The sequence below is a fragment of the Pelophylax lessonae genome (assembly GCF_965119305.1).
Source record: "Pelophylax lessonae genome assembly, chromosome: 10".
NCBI classification, from domain to species: domain Eukaryota; kingdom Metazoa; phylum Chordata; class Amphibia; order Anura; family Ranidae; genus Pelophylax; species Pelophylax lessonae.
The window spans coordinates 64,543,641-64,569,707 of NC_138777.1; the positions used below are offsets into that span (position 1 = coordinate 64,543,641).

The 26,067-nt window shown below is 42.1% G+C and overlaps 2 protein-coding genes across 2 annotated transcripts in view; one reads left to right on the forward strand and one right to left on the reverse strand.

Moving 5' to 3' along the window:
* MUC15 (mucin 15, cell surface associated) overlaps window positions 1-14,681 on the forward strand; it is a 34,665-nt gene extending 19,984 nt beyond the window's left edge. Inside the window, exons 2-4 of the mRNA XM_082269830.1 lie at window positions 4,223-4,928; window positions 12,087-12,242; window positions 14,417-14,681. Coding sequence (XP_082125956.1) covers window positions 4,247-4,928; window positions 12,087-12,242; window positions 14,417-14,562 — 984 coding nt within the window. The 5' untranslated portion in view covers window positions 4,223-4,246 and the 3' untranslated portion in view covers window positions 14,563-14,681. The remainder of the gene's footprint in view (window positions 1-4,222; window positions 4,929-12,086; window positions 12,243-14,416) is intronic.
* Window positions 1-26,067, reverse strand: part of ANO3 (anoctamin 3) — a 542,814-nt gene that overhangs the window by 153,968 nt on the left and 362,779 nt on the right. The gene's annotated exons all lie outside the window — the stretch shown is intronic.

Here is a 26,067-nt window from a genome sequence, read left to right on the forward strand (position 1 = left end):
CGCTTTAAAGGTTTTATTGTCCGTTTAAATATTTTTTATAAAAAATATTTTTAACCAGCAGGTGGAGCTTTAGACTTCTTCCCAGATGGTTTAATCTAGCTCTATATAGCCAGCTGGAAAAAAAAACTGTTTACTAGGATCAAAAAAAAAAAAACAGTTGTGCTATATTCAAATGGGCGGCTGCTGGCAAGAAGCGGTATATTCTTTTCAGCAGTCCTAAACACTGTATGCAAACAGAGAAAGCTGTCAGTTTTATACTCTGTATGAATCAATGGCCGCCATTGCTGCTGGTTGCATGTGAATAGAGGCCCTAACTGACCCTGCAGACAGTTTGCATCCAGGGTCATTGTTTTTGTGGAGTTTCTATTGACCAGTTAGTATGTGGCCATAACAGTGTTGCTGCATCCTCTGAACACATCAAACTTTCTGCACACGGCTTTAAATGCAAAATCAAGGCAGTGACAGTTCATACTGAGCTGTCCGAAGTTTATGGTCAGACAAAGGGAGGTTTATAGCAGGCACTGTCTTCTGTGCTGGATCTTTAGCTAAGCCTCTGGGATTCTTTGCATAAAATCAGGGGCGTAACTACAGGGGTTGCAGAGGTTGCAATTGCAACCAGGCCCCATGCTCCAGGGGCCTGTGCGGCTCCCCTGTACACCTGGATAGGAGGGGTGGCAGCATGTAGAGAAATCACTGTACTCCTTTTTCCTCCTGTAGATGCAGGAGGAAAATGGAGGAGATTGGTTCCTCTGTATGCTGCCCCTGCCCCTCCTATCCAGTTCACTTGTGTTCTGCTGTCTCTGGGCCCCTGTGTGCCTCCCTGGTCCTCCCCCCCCTCACTGTGCTCCCTCCACTCTCCTGGTATGTGTCACAATAGAGAACCAAGAAGGGGTCGGTAAATTTGTAATTTACCAGCTTTTTCCTTTTCTGAATGGACAGAGTCATAGTTAGTGACATTGTAAAAAAAAAATAAATAAATAAAATGATAAAAAAATAATACAATTAAAATACCAAAAAATAAAAACTACTGACACCAGTGGGTGAACTTCCAGGATCGCAAAAGTCACACTTGCAACGGGGCCCTTGCATTCCACCACCATGGGGAGGCCCCAAGATGGCAGGAAGGATGCCCACTGCAGAACTTGTGAAAGGGTCCCACTGTGGGACCGTAAAAAAGGGCCCCGCAGTGAGAGTAAAGGGCCCAAGAATCAGTGGGAAGAGCCCCAGGCTTGAAGAGAAGGGCCCTGGTCAGGGGTCCGGGGGGCCCTTCATGGTTTCTTGCACCAGGGCACTGAAGGTTCTAGTTACGCCTCTGAATAAAATGTTTACTTGTAAAAAACATGTGTACATAAAAATAAGAGAAATTAAAACAATTTTAAATGCTTATAAGTAGAAAAACATTTTTAACCACAACACTTAGTTTCCCTTTTTTAATAAAACGTTTCTAATTTTTCCACAGTTTGATGGCCATGATCAGGAAATACATTTGGGTGGGTAAAAAGCCCTGAGTAGCTATCTCTTCCTTAACTGCACCCAAACATTTAGGTGGACTGGGTCTCCCCAGTATTTTGGCATATTTGTCAAGCTGCTCTATTAGATCAAATGAAATGTTGGTTCTGCTACAGGAGATAAACTATGGGTCTCTAATGAGCGTAAAATGACCCCAGGTGAAGACCTCTCAGCCCTTGTTATGGCATCCATGCTCTCACATAAAGCATCAAGGCCTGATTATACTAGCATAGTAGCCTCACTAACTGCATGGTCATCTGTAGGGTCTTTACAGTACATTCGGAATCAGATCAAACCTACAGAGCTAGTGTGCCCTTTAAAACATGATTTCCTAATTCCATACTTCTCAGCCCAACGCTGGGCAGAACTGTGTCTGAACTTTCTAACTGACATGGGCCTGATATTTGTGCGCTAAACCAGATAAAGCATTTTCACCAAAAGTATGTTGGATTTTCCCTTACCGGTTTGACAATACCTGCCTAACAAAACTGAAAAGTCGGTTAAGGGAATCTTTCTTCTAGAAGTACTGTCATTTTAATCCTTTGCATAGGAAACTACCAGCAATGTTAACGTGGGAATCCATTTTATCAAAGACCTTCCCGATTGAACAATGGCGCAAAGCCCTTAACCTTCACAGTAAATACGTAGCAAGTGTGGATCACTGGGACAACTCACAAAATATATTACATAGGTGGTTTTTAATCCCTTACAGAGTACAAAAAATGTAACCTTCCACCAGTCCTCTTTGTTGGCGGCACTGTAACCACATAGGCAATTTTTGTATCACACCTTTATAGGGGTGTAAGGTTATACAAAGTTTTTTTAGAACTCTGTTACATCTCTCCTTTTCTCCCTGACAGACAAACCAGTATCTTTCACCCCTGGGTTGGCCTTACTGGGTATTGGCCTAGATGCCTACCCTTTGTCCCAAAGAACAGTAGTAGAACACACTCTTTACGCTGCAAGACTCTCCCTCTCCAAAAGTGGAAATGGATAGAGGCACCTAGTATAGATATGGTAATATCTAGACTCAACATAGTGTCAATTTAAAAAAAATAATTGCTTACAAGGATCACAAAGCGGGTAGATTCCATCACACTTGGAAATTATGGCTGGAACACCCACAGACCTCTATAGCCCCTAAATTAGTATTTGGTGACTGAGTTTTCTATGATCAAATAACCCTTTTCTTTTGTGGTGGATTATCCTGGCCTTGCATTGCATTATTCTGGTATAACACCTAGAACTAATTGAGGATCTAATATCTTAGGTTAGTAGTAGTTACATGGGTTTATTTTCCTTAAAAACCTTCACCTTTTTGTTCTGTTCTCTTTGATATGGTATGCACCTGTCCACAGTCTGATCCTGAACGGGGTGGCAGGCGGCGACCCAGGAAAGGGAACCTGAATTTTCATGATGAAAATTGTTGATCATTCTTCATGTAATGGCTACGTAAAACAATTTGTATGTGTTTTACACTGACTGTTGCATCTAACAAATGTTTGTATAACTTGATACTAAAACTCCAATAAAGAATTACAATTAAAAAAAAAAGACGTTTATTATATGGCATTTGCTTATTGGCTGCCAATGGTAATACCAAATGTTGCTGAAAGCCAGCCGTAGCCATGCTTAAAGCCAAATTTTGGACATTTACTGATATAGACTGTTTGGATAGACTATTCTGGTATTATTAAATTACCTGGGTTTTAGGAAAAATCATGACCCTCCCGAAGCCAGCCAAACACACTTAGAAGCTGATTGGGGATTGTCATCATCCAAGAGACCATCAAAGTAATACCATAGTTGCCAAAATTTCAAAAAAAGTTTTTAGGGAAACCTTTTTTTTTTTCTGTGGGTGGAGCATGTACTTGGGGGTAGGGCATTCATTTAATATGGATGTGGTTCTGCAAGAAGGTTAATTATGTGCTTCCATCAGGGATCTGCTAGCAGTAAAAGGGGTAATCCTGTCTCTAGCCACCAGCGATCTTAGATAACTAAGATCCCTAGTGGCTAGAGACAATATTAACCCTTTTATTCCTAGAAGATCCTTTCTGGACGTTGTTTATTCTTGGTAACTATGCAGACTAGTAAGATCCCTGTGGCTAGAGACAATTGAAAGTGGGAATCACCCTTGTTGCACACCCAGACCTTACTATTGCGCTCTGTCTGCAACTTCAGTGAACCATGTGAGTCCCCACCGCCCACTTGATCACTGCTAGGAGGGGAGCGGTAGATGGAGGGATCTGTGCCCAGCAGCATGGTCCTGTTCAATGTGATGACCCCGTCCGACATCAGCACTGAGTTTTAAATGTCTGTTATGTCTTTGACTGTCTATGATCGGCCTTCAAGGACAAAGCCCAGGTCAAGGTAGGGTTGGGACACATTTTAAAAATCTGTGAGTGTCCTCGACAAATCAGGACAGTTGGCAACTATATAATACCTCTGCATGGAGAGCATTAGCATGCTTACTGCATACAAAGAGAGGCACAGTGACCATGCAAACTCCTCTTTAAAAATTGCACATTAAATATTCCTGCAGATATCATTTAGATAGGGAAATCTACTTCACCCATACTTTTGCCAATTGGATTTATGTTTGATTTGTCCTTTTGGGCTTGCAAGTCTTATCCAGTTAAATGAAAGATGTTGGCGCTCATGAATTAATAATATCCAATCAGGTTTCTATAATACATGTGTCTTTTTTTTCCAGGTTTAATTGTGTACTCAAGGAACAATGCTGTCAAGGTTAGGAAATCTTGTGGTGTTAACGGCCATTTCCATTTTCTGGACCAGTTGCCAGGTAAAAGGGACTACCACCTTGCAGACTATTGATAGTTCCTTAAGTGGAAGTGTGACATCTTCTGCACCTGCTACCAGCACTGAAATAACCCCAACTACAACTGCTTCCACCACTGTAAATTCTTCATCTAGTGGTGTCCCTTCTCTAAGTACATTAACTTTAACTACAAACATCACCACCTCTACAAATGTGTCCGAGTTATCTACCCAATCAAGTTCAACATCACAGAGCTCTAGTGTGCCTGACTTCTCTTCAACCACACACAGACCGAACACCACAGCCTTCTCAAATGAATCCAGTACAACATCTTCAGAAAATTCTACAACAGTCACCACTATCTCAACAAATTTCTCCAGTACAACTGGTTCATCAGAAAACACAGTCATCAATGGGGCTCCTGCAAATGTCTCTACCACAGCTACATCAAGTTTAACCACAGTTGACTCCACCTTTATGAATGTTTCCAGTGATTTCACAACACCTACTTCTAGCACTCCATTTAATAGCAGTAGTACTTCGGTAGCTCCAGGTTCAACAGTTACTCCATCGAACAATATCACACTGACCAGCAGTATTACAACAACAAATCAAAGTGAATGGTCAGGAGGCGCTAAAGGTATGAAAGTGATTTTACAGTGATTTTTGTATGTAAAATTTTTGTTGTGGTGGGGAAAAAAAAAAAGTTTTTAATAGACCGGCCGGTAAGAAAAACATAAAATGTTGCATATAAATAATATTGCACATTTTTAATTTCAAAGCCGCAAGCAGATGGAACCCTAGTAGTCTTTTGACATGTTGTTATCTAGACCATTGTTTATCAACCTTTTTTAGATAAAGCGGAGTTCCAGCCTTTTCTGTGTTTATTAAAAGTCAGCAGCTACAAAAAGTGTAGCTGCTGACTTTTTTAATAAACACACACTCACCTGCCCCACGGTCCAGCGATGCGGCCGCCAGAAGCCTTGATCCTCTCCCTCTGGTCTAGGCGGTGCCGGCATCACTAGTGTGGGCACCCGGCTGTGACAGCTTGCGGCTGTACAGCTGGGTACGCACTGCGCATGCTCGATTTGCGCTGCGCGTCTTGATTGGCCAGCAATCTTCTGTGACCTCTTGACATGTCCCAGAAGATTGCAGGGAGGGAGGGGGAGAGAAGAACTTCTGCTCAGGGCGTCGCGGCGCTCCGAGAGGAAAGTAGGAGCGGGTACCTGTCAAAACTATGTACCCGCTCCCCCCCCCCCCAAAAAAAATGACATGCCAAATGTGGCATGTCAGGGGGTTAGGACTACCTAAAGCAGAAATTCCACTTTTGGGTAGAACTCAACTTTAAGGCACCCTCACACAATCTTGAGTAGTAATGGACGAACATCGGCCGGGGCGGTTCGCGAAGGTCAGCCGCAAATTTTCTCAAAAGTCCACGAACCGCAAGTTCGCGGCGGGCCCCATTGACTTGGGAGGCGAACTTTAAAAACCTTTAGGTCATATTTGCAGCTACAAAAGACTTACTAGCTGTGCACAAATAGTCCCAGCACATGCACAATGTCATAACAGAGGTATTGCAATTGAAAAGTTGCCCTAAAAATTTTTTTTTTTTTTACAGCAAAAAATATATATATTTTTTTTCATAAATCAGCCAGAACTGACAGCAGCCAGTAAATACATGTCAAATACACATAGGGTCCATTCACACATCTGTAAAATGGGTCCACAATTCCACAATTTGGCGGAACCTTTACAGACCCATTGATTTTCAATTCCAGTCTGAAAAATTAGGCATTCACAGGATAAAGAAGTAAGTGTCGGCCATTTCAGGCCCCAAAAATTAGCCCACATATGTTTACCTGACAGCTAAGAACGTAGTATTTGATGGCTGGAGGTACATTAGGCATTCACAGGATACAGAAGTAAGTGTTGGCCAGTATAGGCCCCAAAAATTAGCCCACATGGGTTTACCTGACCGCAAAGAAAGTAGTATTTGGTGGCTGGAGGTACATTAGGCATTCACAGAAAAAATAATTGTCGGCCATGAAAGGCCCCAAAAATTTGCCATTCAATGGACATGAAATGCCTTTTATGCCGCTGTATTTAGCGAAGCCAAGGACCAGGAATTGTTGTGGGTGGATGGCGGTCTGGCGGATATTTGTGGCCTGTCATGAGGAATTTCAATGAAACATGGTCTACTGGTCACGTGTTGAATTCCTCAGAGATCCATGCCTCATTCATTTTAGAAATGTGAAGTAGTCTACACTGTCATGAGCTAGGCGAGTGCGCTTATCGGGCACGATCCCCCCTGCTGTGCTGAACGTCCTTTCTGACAGGACACTGGATAGGGGGCAAGCCAACAGTTCCATTGCAAATTGTGCAAGGTCTGGCCAGAGGTCAAGCCTGCCCACCAGGTAGTCCAGGGGTTCATCACTCCTCAGAGCGTCCACATCGGCCATTAACCCAATGTAGTCGGACACCTGTCGGTCTAGGCGTTCCCTGATGTTGGATCCGGAGTACAGCTGTCGATGGTTCCGCTGAAAGAAGGATCTCATATCTCAAGTGACCAAGACATCTTCAAACCGCCCTCTTCTTGCAGGCGCTGTTGGATTGCTACCCGCAACTGTCTCTATGACTGGAAATTCCTCTGCCAGCGCAAGCAAAAGCAGAATGCAGCTTTTCCGTAGCAAGGCCTGAAAGTGCTGCATTCTGACCGCCCTCTGTGATTGTGGTAACATTTCCGCCATTTTTTGTTTGTACCGGGGGTCTAAGTATGTTGCCACCCAGTACTGGTCTTTGGCCTTTATACTTTTTATAGGGGGTCCCCCTTAAAACACTGGAGCATGAAGGCCCCCATTCGCACTAAACTGGAAGCGGTGTAGTGGCCTGCTTGCAGCTCATCATCCAGGATAATGTCGTCCTCGTTCTCCTCCCCCCCATCCACTGATAACACCAGGGATCCCAGAAAGGTTTAAAGCGTGCTCTTCTTGCTCCTCCTCATCCCCCCCAGCACCATCCTCCTCTGACTCCTCTTCAGACGCCTGTTGTTGACTTGTCTCCGAAGGAGTAGCACCCACTGGGAATTCATCCAACATTGTGACTTCCTCATCTTCCTGCTCCTGCTCCTCGACGGCTTGATCAATGAAACAACGCAATGCACGCTCCAGAAAGAAGGCGTAAGGTACGATGTCACTGATGGCGCCCTGGCCATGACTGACCAGTTTGGTGATCTCATCGAATGGCCGCAGAAGTCTGCATGCATCACGCATGAGCAGCCACTGGCGAGGTGAAAAAAAACCCAAGCTCCCCAGAACCTGTACTGCCGCAGAGTTCGTACAGGTAGTCGTTAGGCTGCTCCAGCAGAAACGTGCAGTTATCGAGCATATGAAATGTTGAGTTCCATCGCGTTGGGCAGTCACAAATAAGATGCCTGATGGGCAGGTTGTGTCGCCGCTGAATGTCAGCAAGACGAGCCATGGCTGTATAAGATCTTCTGAAATGGCCCGAGATTTTCCTGGCCTGCCGCAAGACGTCCTGGACACCAGGGTATTTGGCAATGAATCGCTGTAGACCAAGTTCAGGACGTGTGCCATGCATGGCACGTGTGTTATTTTGCCCTGTTTCAGCGCGCTCAGCAGATTGGCACCGTTGTCGCACACCACTTTACCAACTGTCAAATTCAGCGGTGTCAGCCACTGATCTGCCTGTGAACGCAAAGCTGAAAGGAGTGCAGGACCAGTGTGGCTCTTGGCTTCCAGGCACAACAGACGCAGCACAGCATGGCAACGTCTCACCTGGCATGTGGAATAGGTTCTGGGGATTTTGGGCAGCGCAGCGGAAGAGACGGTAGCAGCGGAAAAGGAGGAGTCAGCCAAGGAGGAGATGGGAGGAGGAGGAGAAGAGGTAGGCCTGCATGCAATCTGTGGTAGTACAACCAAATCTACACGGGTGCCACGGGTTACATGCTTGACGGCCATCAGAAGGTTCACCCAGTGGGCAGTAAAAGTGATATACCTTCCCTGCCCGTGTTTGCTAGACCATGTGTCTGTGGTCAGATGTATCTTGGCCCCAACACTGTGTTCCAGAGATATATTCACTTGCCACTTAACATGGCCATACAGCTCTAGAATGCCCTTCTGCGAGAAATATTTCCTGCCTGGGACCTTCCATTGTGGTGTTCCAATGGCCACAAATATACGAAAGGCCTCAGAGTCCATCACCAGTTGATATGGCAGTAGCTGGCGGGCTATCAGTTCCAACAAGCCAGAAGTCAAACGTTGGGCAAGAGGGTTATCCGGCGTCATCATTTTTTTCCGCTCCAACATTTGGGCCACAGAAGCCTGCCTTTTTCAAGACCAACATGACGACGGCATCATGGAAGGTGGAGTGGAGGACAATTGTGAGGAGAGAAGAGAAGGAGAAGAGGCTGGACGGTGAGAGCCTGGAGTGTGGCATTGTTGGTTCTGATGGTGTTGCTCCCACTGGGCTCGGTGATGGGAGTTTAGGTGTCTTCTTAAGGCGGTCATCCCTAGGTGAGTGTAGGGCTTACCGCGACTTATGCGTTGACTGCAAAGGCTGCAGATGGCAACACTGTTGTCAGCAACGGACACATTAAAAAAAGCCCACACTGCGGAGCTATGTGCCGGCGTCCTGGGAGGGCCAGATGTGACAGTACATGGTTGATGGCTCGCTCCTGATACATTTGCAGTCTGCTTTGTACCTCTTGTGCAATGCAAGTTCTGCCTGCCTCTCCTCCCTATCTGCCGGTCCATCTCTCCCTCTGAACTCCCCTCCTCTTCCTCTCTTGTGGCCATATCCATAGACACATCATCATCCACGTCACCTTCCCCACCACTAACATTCGAGATCTCGGAGTAGGCAGCAACAGCGGGGACCAACCTCCTTGGGCTGATGTGGGTACTGTCATCAGACTGTTGAGTGGCGGCTGTTGCTACCTCCTCTTCCTGATCCGATGCCAACAATGGCTGCGCATCGCAAATGTCTTGTGATGGATCGGAAAATAATTCCAGTGACTCAAGCGGAGGGTATGTGGTGGTGTTTATGGTGGTGTCTTGGGGGTGCACACAGCAGAGAGTGAAGAGGGTGCAGATAGAGAGGATGAGGAGGGTGCGGAAGAGGAAGTCTGAGTGAGCCACTCAACCAAGTATGGTGCGTCCTTTCTGAAACTTCACACTTTGGCTCTGGCCTACTGCTCCTGCCCTACCCCTACCACCCCTGCGTAAGTGTTTGCCTCTTCCTCTGCCTGTTATGTTTTTTTAAATTACCCTGTGACAAAAGTCTCTAGAGAATCGCAGTATATCTGGAAAAAGGTATATAACACACCACTTCAATATGTGGTATTGGGGGGCCACAGTTTTATCACATCAGTTCTACAAATAATACGCCAGTAACTGTTGTCACAGTATTTAGCACAGTTAACACAGCAAAAGAGGTAAAATACAATCTTAGAAAAGTATACTGTTAAATAACACCCCACTTCAATATGCGGTATTGGGAGGGGGGCACTGGTTTATCACACCAGTTGTTTCAAAAATTGGCCAGTGAGTTTGGCACTGTGTGTAGCAGAGTTAACACAGCAAAAGAGGCAATATTATTGCAGGACAAAAATACACTTGTAAAAGTATACTCAGATAACACCCCACTTCAATATGTGGTATTGGGGGCCACTGGTCTATCACACCAGTTATAATACATTAAAAGTGCTTTTGTCACTGTTTGTAGTATTGCTGCAGCAACGCTCAGTCACCACACCAGTCACAATGCTACACAGTGCACAATACAAATCCACTATAATATGCTTTCCATATTACAAAGTATATTATACCTTGGATTACACCCCAATATAGTGCACTGCACACCTATACCAAATAAGTAGCAGCCCTTAAAACGACTTTTGTGGACATTAACAGAGCGATTTGTGTCACTGCCGATCTCGATCTGTCCCTGATGAACACTGCATACCTGTCCCTAAACTGAACAGAAACTGTACACCTATACCATAAACCTGCCCTGAAAAGGACTTTTGTGGATCTTAACAGAGCTATTGGTGTCTTGCAATCTCTCCCTGATGCGCACAGCCAACCTTTCCCTATGCTGACAAAAAGCGAATGTGAAATGGCCGCCAGCTCTGGTCTATTTATAAGGTAGGGGGCATGTCCATGTGCTGAAATGTTTCAATTGGCTGTCCCGTTCCACCTGACGGCTGTGTCATGGGTCAAAGTTCTCCCCAATGTAAACTAATATGGCCGCCGCGAACATCGGAAAAAGTCTGCCTTTTCACAAATTTGCGAACAAGCAAAATTTGCCGCGAACCGACCGCCGGGCGAACCGCAAGGCCATCCCTAATCTTGAGTCGAATAGCTATACATAATGCAGCAACATCCATACATGGACACCCAACATTAGATTTAATTTTATTCTTACAAGGCAAATACTCCTTTGCACACTGGTACTGACTAGTATTTCAGTATTTTATTTTTAATTTTAAATTTTAATTTTTGTTTTTTATTTGTATTTTAAGTATTTTAAACATTTTGGAAAAAAAAAAGTATTTCAGTGTTTTTCTTCTCCCTCAGTTTATCTCCATCAGCTGATGTGACCCCAGTGCTGATGGAGAGAAGCAGGGGAGTGGCAAACAAAGGATGTAGGCACCAGACATTCTCCTTATAAACCAATTGCATTATTGGATATTAATATGCCAGCGACTGGCCCACATGGTGCCCAAGGTTGTAACAATGCACAAAAAAACATGTGCTTTGTGTAACATAAAGACAGTCTTGATTCACCCAGTGGCTTATTAACAATTTCTGGGCAATTTTTAGGCATTTTGCCAAGGCACCCATGAAGAACCCAGAAGACCCTCTGCGGTGTTTTGGCACCCTGGTTGAAGACTGACCTAGGCTATCCTTTTACTCAATACTTTTTGCTTCGGGTCTGGTAGGGATTTTGAGGGGACTCCAATCCAAAATGGGGGGGGGGGGGGACCTGGTTTGCACTTGATGCTTGGCACCCACCGACTGATAGCTCCGCTGCCTACCCATTACTAAACTATAGGACAGAGTCACCCTAGCATGCCCCAGTTGATGGCATCACCAGGTAACTACTCCATGTGACCTCATTTGTTTATTTAGCGGCAAGTAGGCAGCAAATCTGTCAGTCAGTGGAAGCAAGCGTTGAGTGTAAACCATTATTTATTTTTCCTTTTTTTTTTTTCTTTGTGCGGGTCAGTAGCTGGAGTTCATTGTGATTGATACTTTGTTGCAGTCTGGACCTTCATTAAGAATATTTATCTCACTTCCTAACCTGGTGAAAAATAAAAGAAATTTGTTTTTCCTATGAGTTTTCTAGGACTGTTGTAGATAGTCATTACGTATAAAGCCCAGATTCAGGTTTTATTTCAATTTTATCAAGTGAATACAATGTTTTTTTTTGGTTTTTTTTTAAATCACCCCTCTTTAGGACTGAATAAGAGCAGAGGAATCAAATCTGAGCTGGGCTGAAGGTGGATGATTTTAATTAATTCTGCAAAACTTTTTTGATCTAGTTTGCAGAAGTTCCACATGAGTAAAGTGATACAAGAATGCCCTGAAGAAGGGGGACCCTTAATCTGGGCATTATAAGGGAGGTGTAGCTGCTATTCTCTACCTCATTTGCATAATTTAAAACCTGACAGCGATGAAATTGCATCAATATTATCTAAAGTTTTTGAAGTTCTGCTTTGCTTTCTCTTATAAATTTTACTGAGCCTAAACATTCCTTATACATTTTACTTTCCTAGATGCAGTGAGTGACACTGGAGTTGTTCTTGGTGCAATCTTCGGATCACTCCTTGGAATTGTATTAGTCTGCATAGCTGCTTATTTCTTATGTGGATCGAAGAAAAGCAGAAACTTTTCCCACAGACGTCTATATGAAGAAAGTAGGAATGACCCAGGTATGGAAGAATTGTAATTTTTATTTTTCACATAAAAGCTTATTGCTATCTCCCACCAAAAAGTTTTGGGTGGGGAGGAAACCAATTTTTGCAAATTACCACTGTGAAACTATTGCAGAAATCAAAACATTTAAAAATCCCACTTCTCCTAGCCTTACATGGTTGACTTCTGATGAGTTAAAAGAGAAGTATGGTCAAAGCTTTTTTTTGGTCACTCTTCTCTTCTGGGTCACAGGAGTGCACTCACTTTTGCACTCTTTTTTTTCCCAGAGTCAGCTAACAGCAGGCTTGTGTCACAGAAATGCTCTGGAAGGATCCTGATCATATTGTTGGGATCCACCCAGGGCCTGTGCTAGACTTTTCTGCACCATAGGCAAGACCAGCTACTTGCACCCCCCCCCCCCCCCCAACAAAAAAAACTGTACACATTTTTCCCTTCCTGTACACAACCACCCCTTTTAACCATACACTCCCATTCCTCTATACACTTCCCCCCTTTAATCCTACACCCCCCTTCATATACACACTGCTCCCCTTTAACCCTACACCCCTCTTCATATACACACTGCCCCCCTTTAACCCTACACCCCCCTTCATATACACACTGCCCCCCTTTAAACCTACACTCCCCATCATATACACACTGCCCCCTTTTAACCGCACACACCACTTCATATGCAAAGTGCTCCCCTCTCCAAAGGTGACATCTACTGGGGATGAGGAGGTGACAGGAGAGGAATGTGGCACTGGCCATGGCTGCGCCCTAAGTGGCAGTGCGCCCTAGGCGGCCGCCTAGTTTGCCTAGTGGTAGCACCGGCCCTGGATCCACCAGATGCCTGAGTGGCAGCTGGCCCTGTCTCTCATGCATGAAGCTGAGAACCAGAGCCAGTTGCTCCCACCCCTTCTTTAGTCCTAGCCCATCACTCTAGTTAGTGTTGAAGGGGCAGAGCAGAGAGTGGTAAATGACCGTCACCACTCTATGCTCCTGGAAGACAGAAAACTAAGTGATTATCTGTCATGTTATTGCTCAGCTCTCTGGCTTAGAGCCTGCTGGTGACAGCTACAGGACCAGGCAGATGCTGTGGCAGGGAGGTGAGTATAGATGTCTGTTTTACGTTTTCTCAATTACCATATGTCATTTTGTTTTTTTTGTTTTTTTTACATTCACAACTAGTTCACTTGTACTCAGTGTATTAGCCCCTGTCAGTGCTTTCTTGACTGCTCACTGGGGTTATTTGCTAAAGGCAAATAGACTGCTCATCTGCAATAGAATTTTTACTTTCCAATAGAATTTCCCTTTGCTTAGTGAGAGAGTCGAAGCTCTGTTAATTTCCATCATCCAATCACGTAAAAGCAAAATATAGGGTTTTTTCTTTTTTTCCTTGCGCACAATTTTTTGCCAGTTGAACTGTCCCCTCATTAACTATGCTAAGGGGAAAATTCCCTTGCAAAGTAAAAATCTTGCAAAATGAATAGCCTATTTGATTTTCGTAAATCAGCCCCATTATGTAATCATTATCACAGTTGCAGATGTCAAGAGTTCAGTAGTAGCTGTCCACGATTCTTCCCACCTTTTGGTTTTTGTTATCCTACTTTAACACACAGGCAAGCGGCAGAAGTCAGGTTAGTAAGAAGTTTGAGTGAGTAAATCCAGCCATACAGGATTCCTGCTGAACCGTCAGATTTGATCAATGTATGGGCAGATTGAGTGTATCCAAGTCGATCTATCAATCAACTTGGATACAACCAGCCTGTCTGATTTTTATTTATTTTTTTACATTAATTATAGCCGCTAGCTGTAATAAACGTATTCTGAACACCATAGCACTGCGGGAGGCATTCCCTAATCAACACAGATTGTGGTGATGGGGGAATTGAGCAACTTTTTATCCTTCCACCTATAGTGAATATTGATCAAAAGAAAATTGAGTAATTTATGGGCTGCTTATGGGTCATGGTTAGGGAATGAAACTGTAAGGTAAAGGAGATTCAGTGCTAGCTTGCTATTAAATAAAATGAAAACAAAAACTACCTTTTTTGCTTTTCATCTTTTGCTTTTGTAGATTAGAACTGCATTTTACATGATTTTGTGATCTACTGTATATGAATTGTTTTACTTCTTTAATAATTCCCTTTCAATCATTTTCCTCTAATCTACACCTTTTCTATTTCAGTATTACGGTTGGAGAATCCTGTAAGTCCGTATGATGTCAGCTATGGGGAGTCATCTTTTTACAACCCCACAGTCGTAGAAGAGGTTCCCCACAATGGTGGTAAACCACATGAAGCAATTGTAATGGATGATTTTAAACCCCATTAATCAATGGGATTCAATTTCTAGAGATTTTCAGAACTGACATTCTTCATGGAAGCCATTTTGGAATATTTTGGGAAACTGTTCTACTTTTATGATGCAGATGAAAAGACGATTGCAAAGCACAACCAGTTTCCAAATATTTCTAATTTTGTGACTATTTTCAGCAGTAAAAGAAGAAAATAGCTCTCTTTTAAATTTGCCCTGTTATTCCAGTTCTTCATTTGATTAAGATATTACTTGCATCTGTATCTAAATCAAATTTTCATCAAAAGTGTTGGTGTTTTTCAAAGTTTTTTTTTTTTTTTTTTCTTTTGGGGGGAATGGGAAGTAGACTTTCCTTCTAGAAGTGTTTTGTAAGCACGACTAGTAACTGATATTAAATGATTGTAGTTCCATACTTGCATCTCTTTTGAAAAGTACATTCAATAGCAAGACATGGGAAAATGTCATTTTAAAATTTCAGATCTTTGCAAAAGAATAAAAGAGCCACTAAAAACTGGAAGCTGCATCCAAAAATGGCAAGCCGTGGACAAAGTACTAGTCATCAGTATTGCCAGTAGGCTTTCCACAGCTGATCTTTTGCTTATTACCAAATCGCCTTGCCCCAATCCACGGTCTGTATGGAGCTGGCCATCTTGGCAGATGCAGGGATTTGCCCCCACCACTGCTCCCCCAATGACTGGTGAGAAGTGGTGGGATAATATTCAAGAAGCAGAAGGAAAGGTGGAAGAAGTACAGGATCTACTGAAGAAGGAAATGCATACAGTTTAGGCTCCCAAATACAAACTCTTCTCCAGCAAGCATTAAAAATGTAATGTCAAATCGCATGAGTCTGCAAAGGCGGCAGAGAGTGTAGGCAAAGGAATGCCTAGACTTACTCATATACGGCTCACTTTCTGAGTTTAGGACAACTTTAACAAAATAAAAATTAAAAGAAACCACTTAGTGACGATATCAAAAGTCTTGGATCAAATTGATAAGTATCCAACAAAGTAGTTCACTAACCTGTTACTGCTGTTTAGTAAAAATGCATACAGCTATTGGAATCCAGGTTTCCTGATATGATTACTTATTTCAGGTAATGGCCAAGTTATGCAGCCAAAGGGTGTAGCTGACAGCCTACAAACCTACAGCTTCGAAGACATTTGCCAAAGCAGGAGTCATATACTATCTTAACATATTTACTTTAAGGAAGAAGAGTATGTGTGCATATTGGCATGTCCAAGATAAATTGATGAACCATCTTGGATTTAGCACAAAGCTGAAAAGAATGTGTATTTGTAAACCATAAGAAGATTAGTTTATTTTTTTTTTAACAATTATATTTGCTTTGCTGTACATTAAAGTGGTTGTAAACCATTACATATACCCAGTGAAGTGCCTAGCCTCAGGTAATACACAGAGATTAAACAAATCTTCCTATAGAAGTTGTACCAGTTTATCTGCACCATATTTTCCTCAAGATACATTCAAACTACACAGATCAAAGGCTATTTCTCAGCAGCAGAACAGGGATCTGTTGTCACATACACTGCAGGGCTTAGAGCACAGAGCTTCAGTGTAATCTAAGAGCCAGTTGGAGTGAATGGACACCCCTCTTCAGACTAGTGGGAAACCTAAACAGCTGAGGACATTGGTCACCTGCTGTGTGTGGGAATGGGGGGCGGGTCTTCCTCCAGGATTCTGTTGTGTCGGCATTGTCTATTAGAAGTTACTCCTACAGATAGCAGAGGGAAAAGAGATCAGAGAGAAATGACACTCAGTGCTTGAGATCGGAGAGAAATGACACTCACTGCTTGGGATTGAGGCAAGTGCATGCTATAGAAGGATGTGTCATGTTCAATTTTCACATTAGTGGTTACAACCACTCTAAATCCACTTGGCTGAAAGAGCTAAAAGGCATGTAGTCTGTTTTATTATGCATACATAAAAAATGTGTATAAATGAAGGTTGGCACCTATAGAGATTGCTTTTAAGATATTGGCTCTACTATCTTTGCTATTCTACTACTGCCTGTAAAAAAGACTATCACATAGGTGGCCAATAATAAATTGCAATTGTTTTCATATAGCACCCAGGAATGTTATTCTACTGGGATGCCCTGCAAAGCAAGTGGAAAAGCTAACAGGCCTCTGGATGCCAGCTTAACATTGGTAAACCACCAATATATTTGCTTGTTTTTATATTCTTCAGTGTTACCGCATTTGTGAATTGTTATGCTTTATAGTAACTGCTTTAATAAAAAGCCAAGGTAACCGATAATCAAAATATTGCATTTTCAAAATGAGTGTTGGCAATGGCAGCCCTAAAATTTCTACAATTTTACCTAGGTAACTCCATTAAGGGGAAAAAAAACTGGGTTTCTAAAACCTAAATATAACCAAAGTTACAGCCAACAACATGGACTCAACGTAGGTAGTTTAGTATTGTATGGCTTTGAATCATCTCATTTTCAATTCATTTCTGAAACATAGAAAGTTTGTGGACTTTGTATGGAAGTCACACCATATTTCAACACCAGCCAAATATCACATAGGAATGTAAACTTGTTAAATGATGCAATAAAGCATGTCTGTTTGTGTTTGTACAGAAAGATCTTTGTACATGTGTACATTGATGTCATCTTCATAAAAAAAACACTTTGTACATGAGAAAATGTTACTTTGTTGAAAAGATGATTCTGTTAAAGTATTTATTAAACATGAATTTCCATATTGCCTTGATGTCTTGGTTTTTATTTATTTTTTTTGAGCCATCTAGCAGACACTGCAAAAAGTGCTCAAAATACTTTACATATATAGTGATAGTGTGTGTGCATATGTATATATGTATATACCGTGTTTCCCCGAAAGTAAGACCTACCCTGAAAGTAAGACCTAGTGTTATTTTCGGGGAGGGCTGCAATATAAGCCCTACCCCGAAAATAAGCCCTAGTTTAGTGTGTGAAAAATCCTAGGATGCACTTTATTAGCGTTTTAAATAATTTCCAGAGTGTTTTTGTAATATAATACTGTAAAATACCTTCCTTACATCGCCGCTCTGCTCTCAGCTTATTCCCTGCTGTCTTTCTCCTCTCATATGGTAGCTGTCAGAGGGGGATCTCAGCCCCTCCCCTCTACAGTATACATGGAAGCGCCGGTGGTTCGATTAGAATTGTGGGAAATACCTTCGGTACATCGGCGCTTCTGTAACCCCCCAGCTGTCGGCCAGGGAAAAGAGGGCGGCAGATCAGCAAACCTATTCTAATCTATTCTACCACGGAAAACACCGGCTTTTCTGTGTGCACTGCAGAGGGGAGGGGCTGAGATCCCCCTCTGACAGCTACGGTATGAGAGGAGAAAGACAGGAGAGAGCAGGAGATTAGCTTAACACAGAGCAGCGATGTACAGTAATGAAGGTATTTCACACAACTGTATTACAAAAACACTCACTGGACAGTATATAAAACACTAATAAAGTGCATCCTAGGATTTTATATACACTAAACTAGATTAACACTGGATTTCTGGCAGGCAGGGAGGGCAGAGAGGGACAGAAAATTATAAGACCTACCCCGAAAATAAGCCCTACTGTGACTTTTGGTGCAAAAATTAATATAAGACCCGGGCTTATTTTCGGGGAAACATGGTATGTGTGTATGTATATATGTGTGTGTATATATATATATATATATATATATATATATATATATAATGTGTGTATGTATATATATTTATACAAAATTGTACTTTAATAGACCGATTATCGGGGGCCGATATGCATTTTCCCTGATATATTGGTATGGGCCCCGGAACTGGCTGATATTGCCAATTGGCCGCCTCCCTCGCCTTGGACAGCCACGTCAGGAGCCGGGACTAGTCTTGCGGGAGTGTATCACAGTCATACACCCACCCACAGCAGCCCGGTGCTAGCCAGTCACCCACATCCACAGGCCGTGTACTAGCCAGCCGCAGGCACTGTACCAGCGAGCCAGCCAGCCACCCACCCACAGGCCCCGTACCACCCTACCAGCCAACCACAGGCCCTGTACCAGCCAACCACAGGCCCTGTACCAGCCAGCCACCCACAGGCCCTGTACCAGCCAGGCACCCACAGCCCCTGTGCCACCATTCCACCCACCACAGGGTGCCAGCCACCCACCCACCCACCATAGGGTGCCAGCCAGCCACCCACCACAGGGTGCCAGGCAGCCAGCCAGCCACAGGCCCTGTACCAGCCAGCCACTCACAGCCCCTGTGCCAGGCACCCACCACAGGGTGCCAGCAAGCAAGCCACCCACCATAGGGTGCCAGCAAGCCAGCCATTAAGCATTAAACAAAAATGAACATGTTCAGTACCAGATTTGTGTCAAAAATTGTCTTTATTTTTCAAAATGTTAGATATTTTTACAAAATATCGGCCCATATCTGCTGATACCGATGTGTTGTGACCATTATATCAGTATCGTATCAGCCCTGAAAAAAACATATTGGTCTATCCCTAATTTTCTATTCTAAAAACAAAACTATAGATAGTTTGACTTCCTTCCCTAACTTGGCAAGCGGTACCCTACACCATGACTGATAGGTGGAAAAAGCAGTAGTCTTGTGCACCTCATTTCTGGAGAGATTTGTTTTTGTAGGGTTGAATTGCTTTTTTTTTATAATGGCAGTAGCCATAGGGATCTGCACGCCCCATATAAATACAGTATACTAAATGTAACCTGAATTTAAAACCATAAGTCAAGGGGTCAAACAGGAAATTCAAGCTAGAATCCAAAAATCAAGGCTAGAAAGATATTCTAAGTCAAAATAAGTCAAGTCTAGAATAATTTTAGCACAAGGGTTTTAGATGTACTACTGTTCAAACTGAATGTAATGCAGGGGAACTATTCTCAGATAAACCCACTGTAAAAAAAAATATCAGTACTAAGCAGGGCTTTTTGTTTTAGAAATTAGGTGCAGGAACTCAACTACGATGCCCCAACCTCCCCCCCCCCCTTTCAAACTGTATTAAATAGTGGGTGTGGTCAAATTTCACTAACAGTAGGAGGGCATTAATTACGGGCATTAAATACCGGGAGTGCGAGGGAGGGGGGTTTACACACAGAGTGCAGAGTTCTGAGTGTCTTATGTACAGAGTTCAGGGGTGAGCTGCATACACAGTGCAGAGTTCAGCCTTCTTCCACAGCTGCTTATCACTGAACTCCCCGTCCACATCTCACTTCCACCCCTCTTCAGCTCTGACCTTTGCAAGCAACTCCCCTCCACTGCCCAATCCCCCACCTCTAAAAGCTCCACCATCTTTTACATGTCTTACTTTTGTTGCTGTAATAAACTGAAGCACCTGGTCAGCTCTAGTACCTCACTGCACACTGTAGGTGGCTCCACCTCTTTCGTTTGCAGTGAGATTATTCAGTGGCTGCACCCCAGGCACCTGCATCTCCTTTGTTCCCATCCTGCACTCAGTGAGAGACGCTCAGGGGATCAGATCTGCCGGAGCCATTGGGAGACAAGCTGTCACTTGCAAACACAAAAGCTGGACTTTGAGTTTACAAGTGATCGTGGTGAGCAGGCAGCAGAGGGCCTGAGCCAGAGGCGGTGGAACTTGAGTTCCACCAAGTTCCAGCTGAAAAAAAGCCCCGGTATTTACCACTTTACCACTAGAGCATTTTGCTGTCTTACGTCTGGGCCACTTTTTGCGATTCAACGCTGTGCGACTTTAACTGACAATTGCGCGGTCATGCAACGCCATACCCAAACAAAATTTATGTCCTTTTTTTCCCACAAACAGAGCTTTCTTTTGGTGGTATTTGATCACCTGTGCGATTTTTACTTTTTGCGCTATAAACAAAAAAATAGCGTTTTTTTTTTAAAATAACAATATTTTTAACTTTTTTATATGAAATTCCCCCCAAAAAAGATGTAAAAAACAATTTTTTTTTTAATTTTTGGCCAATTTGTTTTCTGCTACCCATGTTTGGTAAAAAAAATCACAATAAGCGTATTTTGATTGGTTTGCGCAAAAGTTATTGCGTTTACTAACTATGGGAAAGATTTCTGTCATTTTTGGTGTTTTTTTTTTTTAACGCGTAATGGCGGCGATCTGCAATTTTTTTTTTGCGGGACTGCGACATTGCGGCGGACAGATCGGACCTTTGACTGACATTTTTGACACTTTTGGGGGTACCAGTGACATTACTGCAGTAATCAGTGCTATAAATATGCACTGTTACTGTAAAAATGACACTGGCAGGGAAGGGGTTAATTTTATTGGAGAGGGAGGGGTTAATGTATGCCTGGTGCTTACTAACGTGTGGGGGGGGAGGTGACTGAGTGAGCCAGGGACAGATCGGATGTTCAGCTATGCTGAACACTCCGATCTGTCACTCCCTGTCACTTAGGAGATCCGCCCGCTCTGTTTACACAAGCGGGCGGACCTCCAAACTGGATTCCCCGACAATCGGGGCAGAGCAGCGGCAATCGCCGCTGCTCCTCCCCTGGCCCGACTCCCGCTGTGAATGAAAACAGCGGGAGCGCGCCTCCTACAGGGGGAGGAGTCTGGCGACGTAGGTCTACGTCGTCAGACGATAACAAGCCACTTTGCCGCAGTAGTACTACGGTACTCAGCGGTAAAGTAGTTAAGTAATTTCACATAAAAACCTAAGAGATTCAGTTCTACCTTTGGAAGCATGAAAGTTACTGAGTTGCAGGAAGCAGAGAAATTTAAGCCTTCAGGATGTATTCCAACTTAATTTCCAATATGTCGTATGGATTTAACCACAGTTACAGAGAACTCAAGATAAAGTCAGTTGCACAGACTTTCCGATTTTATTATTTTTTTTGTGCATTCAATATTTATTAAAGGGGTTGCATGGTGTGTGTGTGGTTTCTTTTTTTAATCAAAAGTTAGCATCAGAATTAGAAAAATACAATTTGTACAAAGTACAACCAGTAAAATAAAATAGTCAAAGGATTTTCAAGGCTACCGGGTAGGTTAAATGGTGTCAAACATGAATGAAAAAAGTGTTAAGTGGAGACCCGGACCATAAATATATGAAAGTTGCATGCCTTGAAGAAAACAAAAGGGGGAACAAAAAAAAGATGGGGGGGGGGGGGATGGAGTTGCTACTCATAGGAGGAAAAATTAGAGAGCAACGAGAATGTCGCCCAGAGAAAAAAAAAAAACCTTAAGGGGAAAAGCGAGGGAAGCCCACCTTGTCTGACACCGAACACAGACTTTCAGATTTTATAATATATACTGTATGTTACTGAAGTGTATTTCATTACTATGTGCTTTTGGTTTCCTGGAATTTATCTTCAAATGTGGGTTTCAACCAATGAAATGCACCTACAGTGGTGTAAGAGTAATCGTATAGATATACACACTTGTCAGTAAATGACACAGGTATATACATAACCTCGTGCATACTACAAAAGCACCTATGCACATACAATATGGGACACATCACTCTTTACAGGGTGCCTTAAGATAAGTACAAAAAGAATGTGTGTGTGTGTGTGTGTGTGTGTATATATATATATATATATATATATATATATATATGTATTTGTGTATATATATATATGTATATGTGTATGTATGTATATGTGTATATATATAATAAATAATGAGAGAGAGAAATGTGCAGAAAGATAGTACAGAAATGTATACTTTCTCCTTGTATAGTCCCTTAAGCAGTATTAAAAGTAGGCAGAAATAGAATCTATTATTAACATGTCTTGTGTAACTATGATAGGAGAGGTGACCTTTATTTTTCTTACTGTGATAACATTGTATTTCTTTATATTGCTGCAACATTCACAGAGGTCAATGAAAAAGAACAATTCAGTAACAAAGAAAACCTGTTAATACATTTTATATTGCAGTCATTTTAACTCTAGAACACGGGTCTCCAGACTTTATAAGCAATTGGATTGATTACTGTTCCTCAGGCTTTAGGGGGCCAGACTGTGACCAGTGGGAGTAGAAAACACCCCAACATCAGTGCACAATCATTTATTTTACTAGGAGAAATATTGCCCCATTGTTGGTATCAATAGGAAGAATAGTGCCCCATTGGTGGTGTCAGGAGGGGGAATCGTGCCCCATCATTGTCAGCCCCAAGAGCCAGATAAAGGCAAGCAAAGGACCACATCTGGCTCCCGAGCTGCAGTTTAGAGACCACTTTTTCAGAAGGTACAATCTCAGAAATTAAATAAAACAAAAAAAAAAAAAATCCTTTACAATCAGAGTATATTTAGTACAGAATTATTGTTGTTTTTATTATTAATATTCCCTTCATTTTAAAAGTACCAGTCTATTATGCAGCAAGGTACTTGTGTAAAATATACACTTGAATGAGCTTACAATTTGAGTTTTCTGAGACAAATGTAAGTAGTAGGACTTCAAGATGTTCTGGACGTACGGTGGGTAGGAGAGAGCTGAGTTAAGGGTGACAATAATTTATGAGATAGACAGAGTGGCAGATATTATTTATGACTACAGAAACATCAGGGGGGATTTGGAAATGAAGATCATTAGTTCAACTTTGTCTAAGGTATGCTTAAGTTACTGTACCTATGAGATATTCAAAATTAGGTAGGGATGGGTTGAAAATGATGCTTAGGACAGAGTAAAGACAACTCAAGTGTAGGTAGCTAGATCTCAACACCAACTACATTCAGTTGGCTTTGGAAGCCAAGTTTGACAGATCTGTGGTATAAATAGAACATGAGGAAACCCAAAAAGGTGGCCATATCCCAAATACCATGATAATACCGAGTGGTAAACAGTTTTAAATACAGCAGAGAGTTTGAAAAGAAAAATTTAGTTTCCCCGAAAATAAGACCGGGTCTTATATTCATTTTGGCTACAAAAAACACACTAGGGCTTAATTTCAGGGGATGGCTTATTTATTTACAGCATGTACAATAATTTACATTTATTCAAAAACAGTCATGTCACCATGATGATCTTAAAGTGGTTGTAACCCTAACAAAAAAAACAAAAAACCCTGATTCTTTAAGGCATGATAGACAGCAGAGTGAGGGGCCACTGACGTAAACCGCGAGGAGAGGAGATCTACCTCAGGTCATATGAGCGCCCAGCGCGCTGTAAATAATCTATTTTCCACAATAAAGTTACAAAAGGAGACACACTGCACATTATATAATATTTTTACAAAATGAATTAAATGTTTTTAGAATGACTTTAACTAGGGCTTATTTTTTGGGTAGGGCTTATATTGCAGCCATCACCAAAATTAACGCTAGGTCTTATTTTCAGGGTAGGGCTTATTTTCAGGGAAACAGGGTATCAAGAGAGAGGAGGGGTTCCTCAGTAAAGAAATATAAAATATATTAGAAATTGGAAATGGACAGCAAGAATTTTAGTACACCTATTCAAATGTTCTATACTACAAATATGCCATTGTTGACCTAAATCAAAGCTCCAGTCAAACATTAATATTTCATATTTAAACTTTGCAGATACCGCCTTTAAACTTTTATCCTGGCATGTATCTTCTGTACTTGATAGCTCTGTCAGATAAGGGCCTATAAATTAAAATATTCCCATAAATGACTTAATTGTCAAGGAAAATCAGGCTAATGTTTTCAGAGATGTATGCTCTTATGTCTCTGATGTTAATCTTCATCTTCAAATATTGATAATTTGTATTGTAAGTTCCGTTTCAAATTCCCAGGTTTATGACATGTATACTTGGAGTTGAAAGTTTATCAAACAATTTCGGTGCAATAGAATGATCACATTAAATTAGAAAATTTCATCTACCTGACTTTGATGTCTGCATCTACAGTAAACAGGCTTTGCTGTATTGCTTTTTCATTATTATAAATAAACCATTGCCCTAAATTCATGCTATATATAGAATTATTTATTGCGATGCTTGGATGCATATAATATTAAATCTATTATTAGAATTCATAAATATTCAATTTATTTTAAACAAAGCAAACAGGCAGGTTACATTATGCTAATAAATGCATAAATGATTGAAATGATTCATAGGCTTGTGCTTTTTTTTAAACATTCAGAACAAAAAAGTACAGAGAAGATACAAAATATGCTTTTTGTATCTTAGCCAATGTAGCTGCTAAAGAGAGCAAAGATCCGAGGCATGGGCAGGTAAGTAATAATGTAGGTTTTTTTTACAGTTTTTTCCTTCATTAAGATGATTAAATGTTATATATTGTTTTTAAACTAAAATAATAAACATGTTTTACTTGCCTGATCTGGGAAATGGTTTTGCAAGAGCAGTCCCGATCCTACCCTTCTCAGGTCCCCCCCGCTGACGCTCTTTGCTCCTACTCTTCTCCAAGAGCCCCCATAGCAAGCAACTCCTGAGTCGCGCTCTGAGTGTCCCTAGACACACAGAGTGGGGCTCGGCCCCGCCCCCTCTCACTCCTCACTGGCTGTGATTGAAAGCAACAGGAGCCAATGAGGAGCAAGAGAGCCGAGGGTGTCCTGGCTCTTGTGCACATCGCTGGATTGAGATCGGGCTAAGGTATTTAGGGGGGCTGAGGAGGGAGCTGCATGTAGAAGGTTTTTTACTTTTAGGCATAGAATGCAGTAAGGTAGAAAGCCTTCTGACTTTAGAACCATTTTAGGCTCTAATAGAATAAGTCTGCAAAATCTGGTAAGTATTGATCATTCAGCACCTATAAGGAGCTAGCTTTGGAGTTATAAAAATAAGCCCATTGGGGTTGATTTACTAAATGCAAATAGGTTGTTAATTTTGCAAGGGAATATGCACTTTGCAAGATAATTTTCCTCAGACCTTAGTTAATAAAATTGAATTTCACCAAGCAAAAAATACCCAATCATAAGCAAGGAAAGCTAAAACAAATGGCATTTGCCTTCACCTGATCCAGGAAATATCCGATTGCCTCTCGGGGGATCAAGAAGGATCAACTGTGGGATTGTGTATATAGGATTGTATGATCTTTTATTTTCCCCTTTTATTGGTTGAGTAATGCCCCATACACACGTGCAGATTATCTGCAGACTTTTGTCTGCAGACTTACCAAAACCATATAATATGAGGTCAAACCTAAACACTTTCAATTTGTATGCAATCCGGCAGGCCCTTGCACTACATAGAAAAGGTAAGTCTGCAGACAAAAGTCTGCACATAATCTGCACGTGTGTATGGGGCATTAGATGGACTTTTGTCTTTTCTCAACCAGACTATGTGATTGGATGATGGAAGTCAGGAGAGCTTCACCTTATTCATTAAGCTCTTGGAAAGTGCAAAGTGAACAGCCAACTTATCTTTAGTAAATTAACCCCATTGGATTTATAAGTATTATATCCTTTTCTGTGTTCATCAATAAAGGAAATCTGTCATAAGAGAAACAGAGGCTGCCATTGCTGAACTCTTCATTTGAAAATACAGTACTAGTTTCCTGGCTATCGTGCAGACCCTCTTGCTTCAACACTTTGCACCATGGACCTGGAAGTAAGTAAGTGGATGAAGCTTTTTGACTTCACTTTGATCTTATTCGC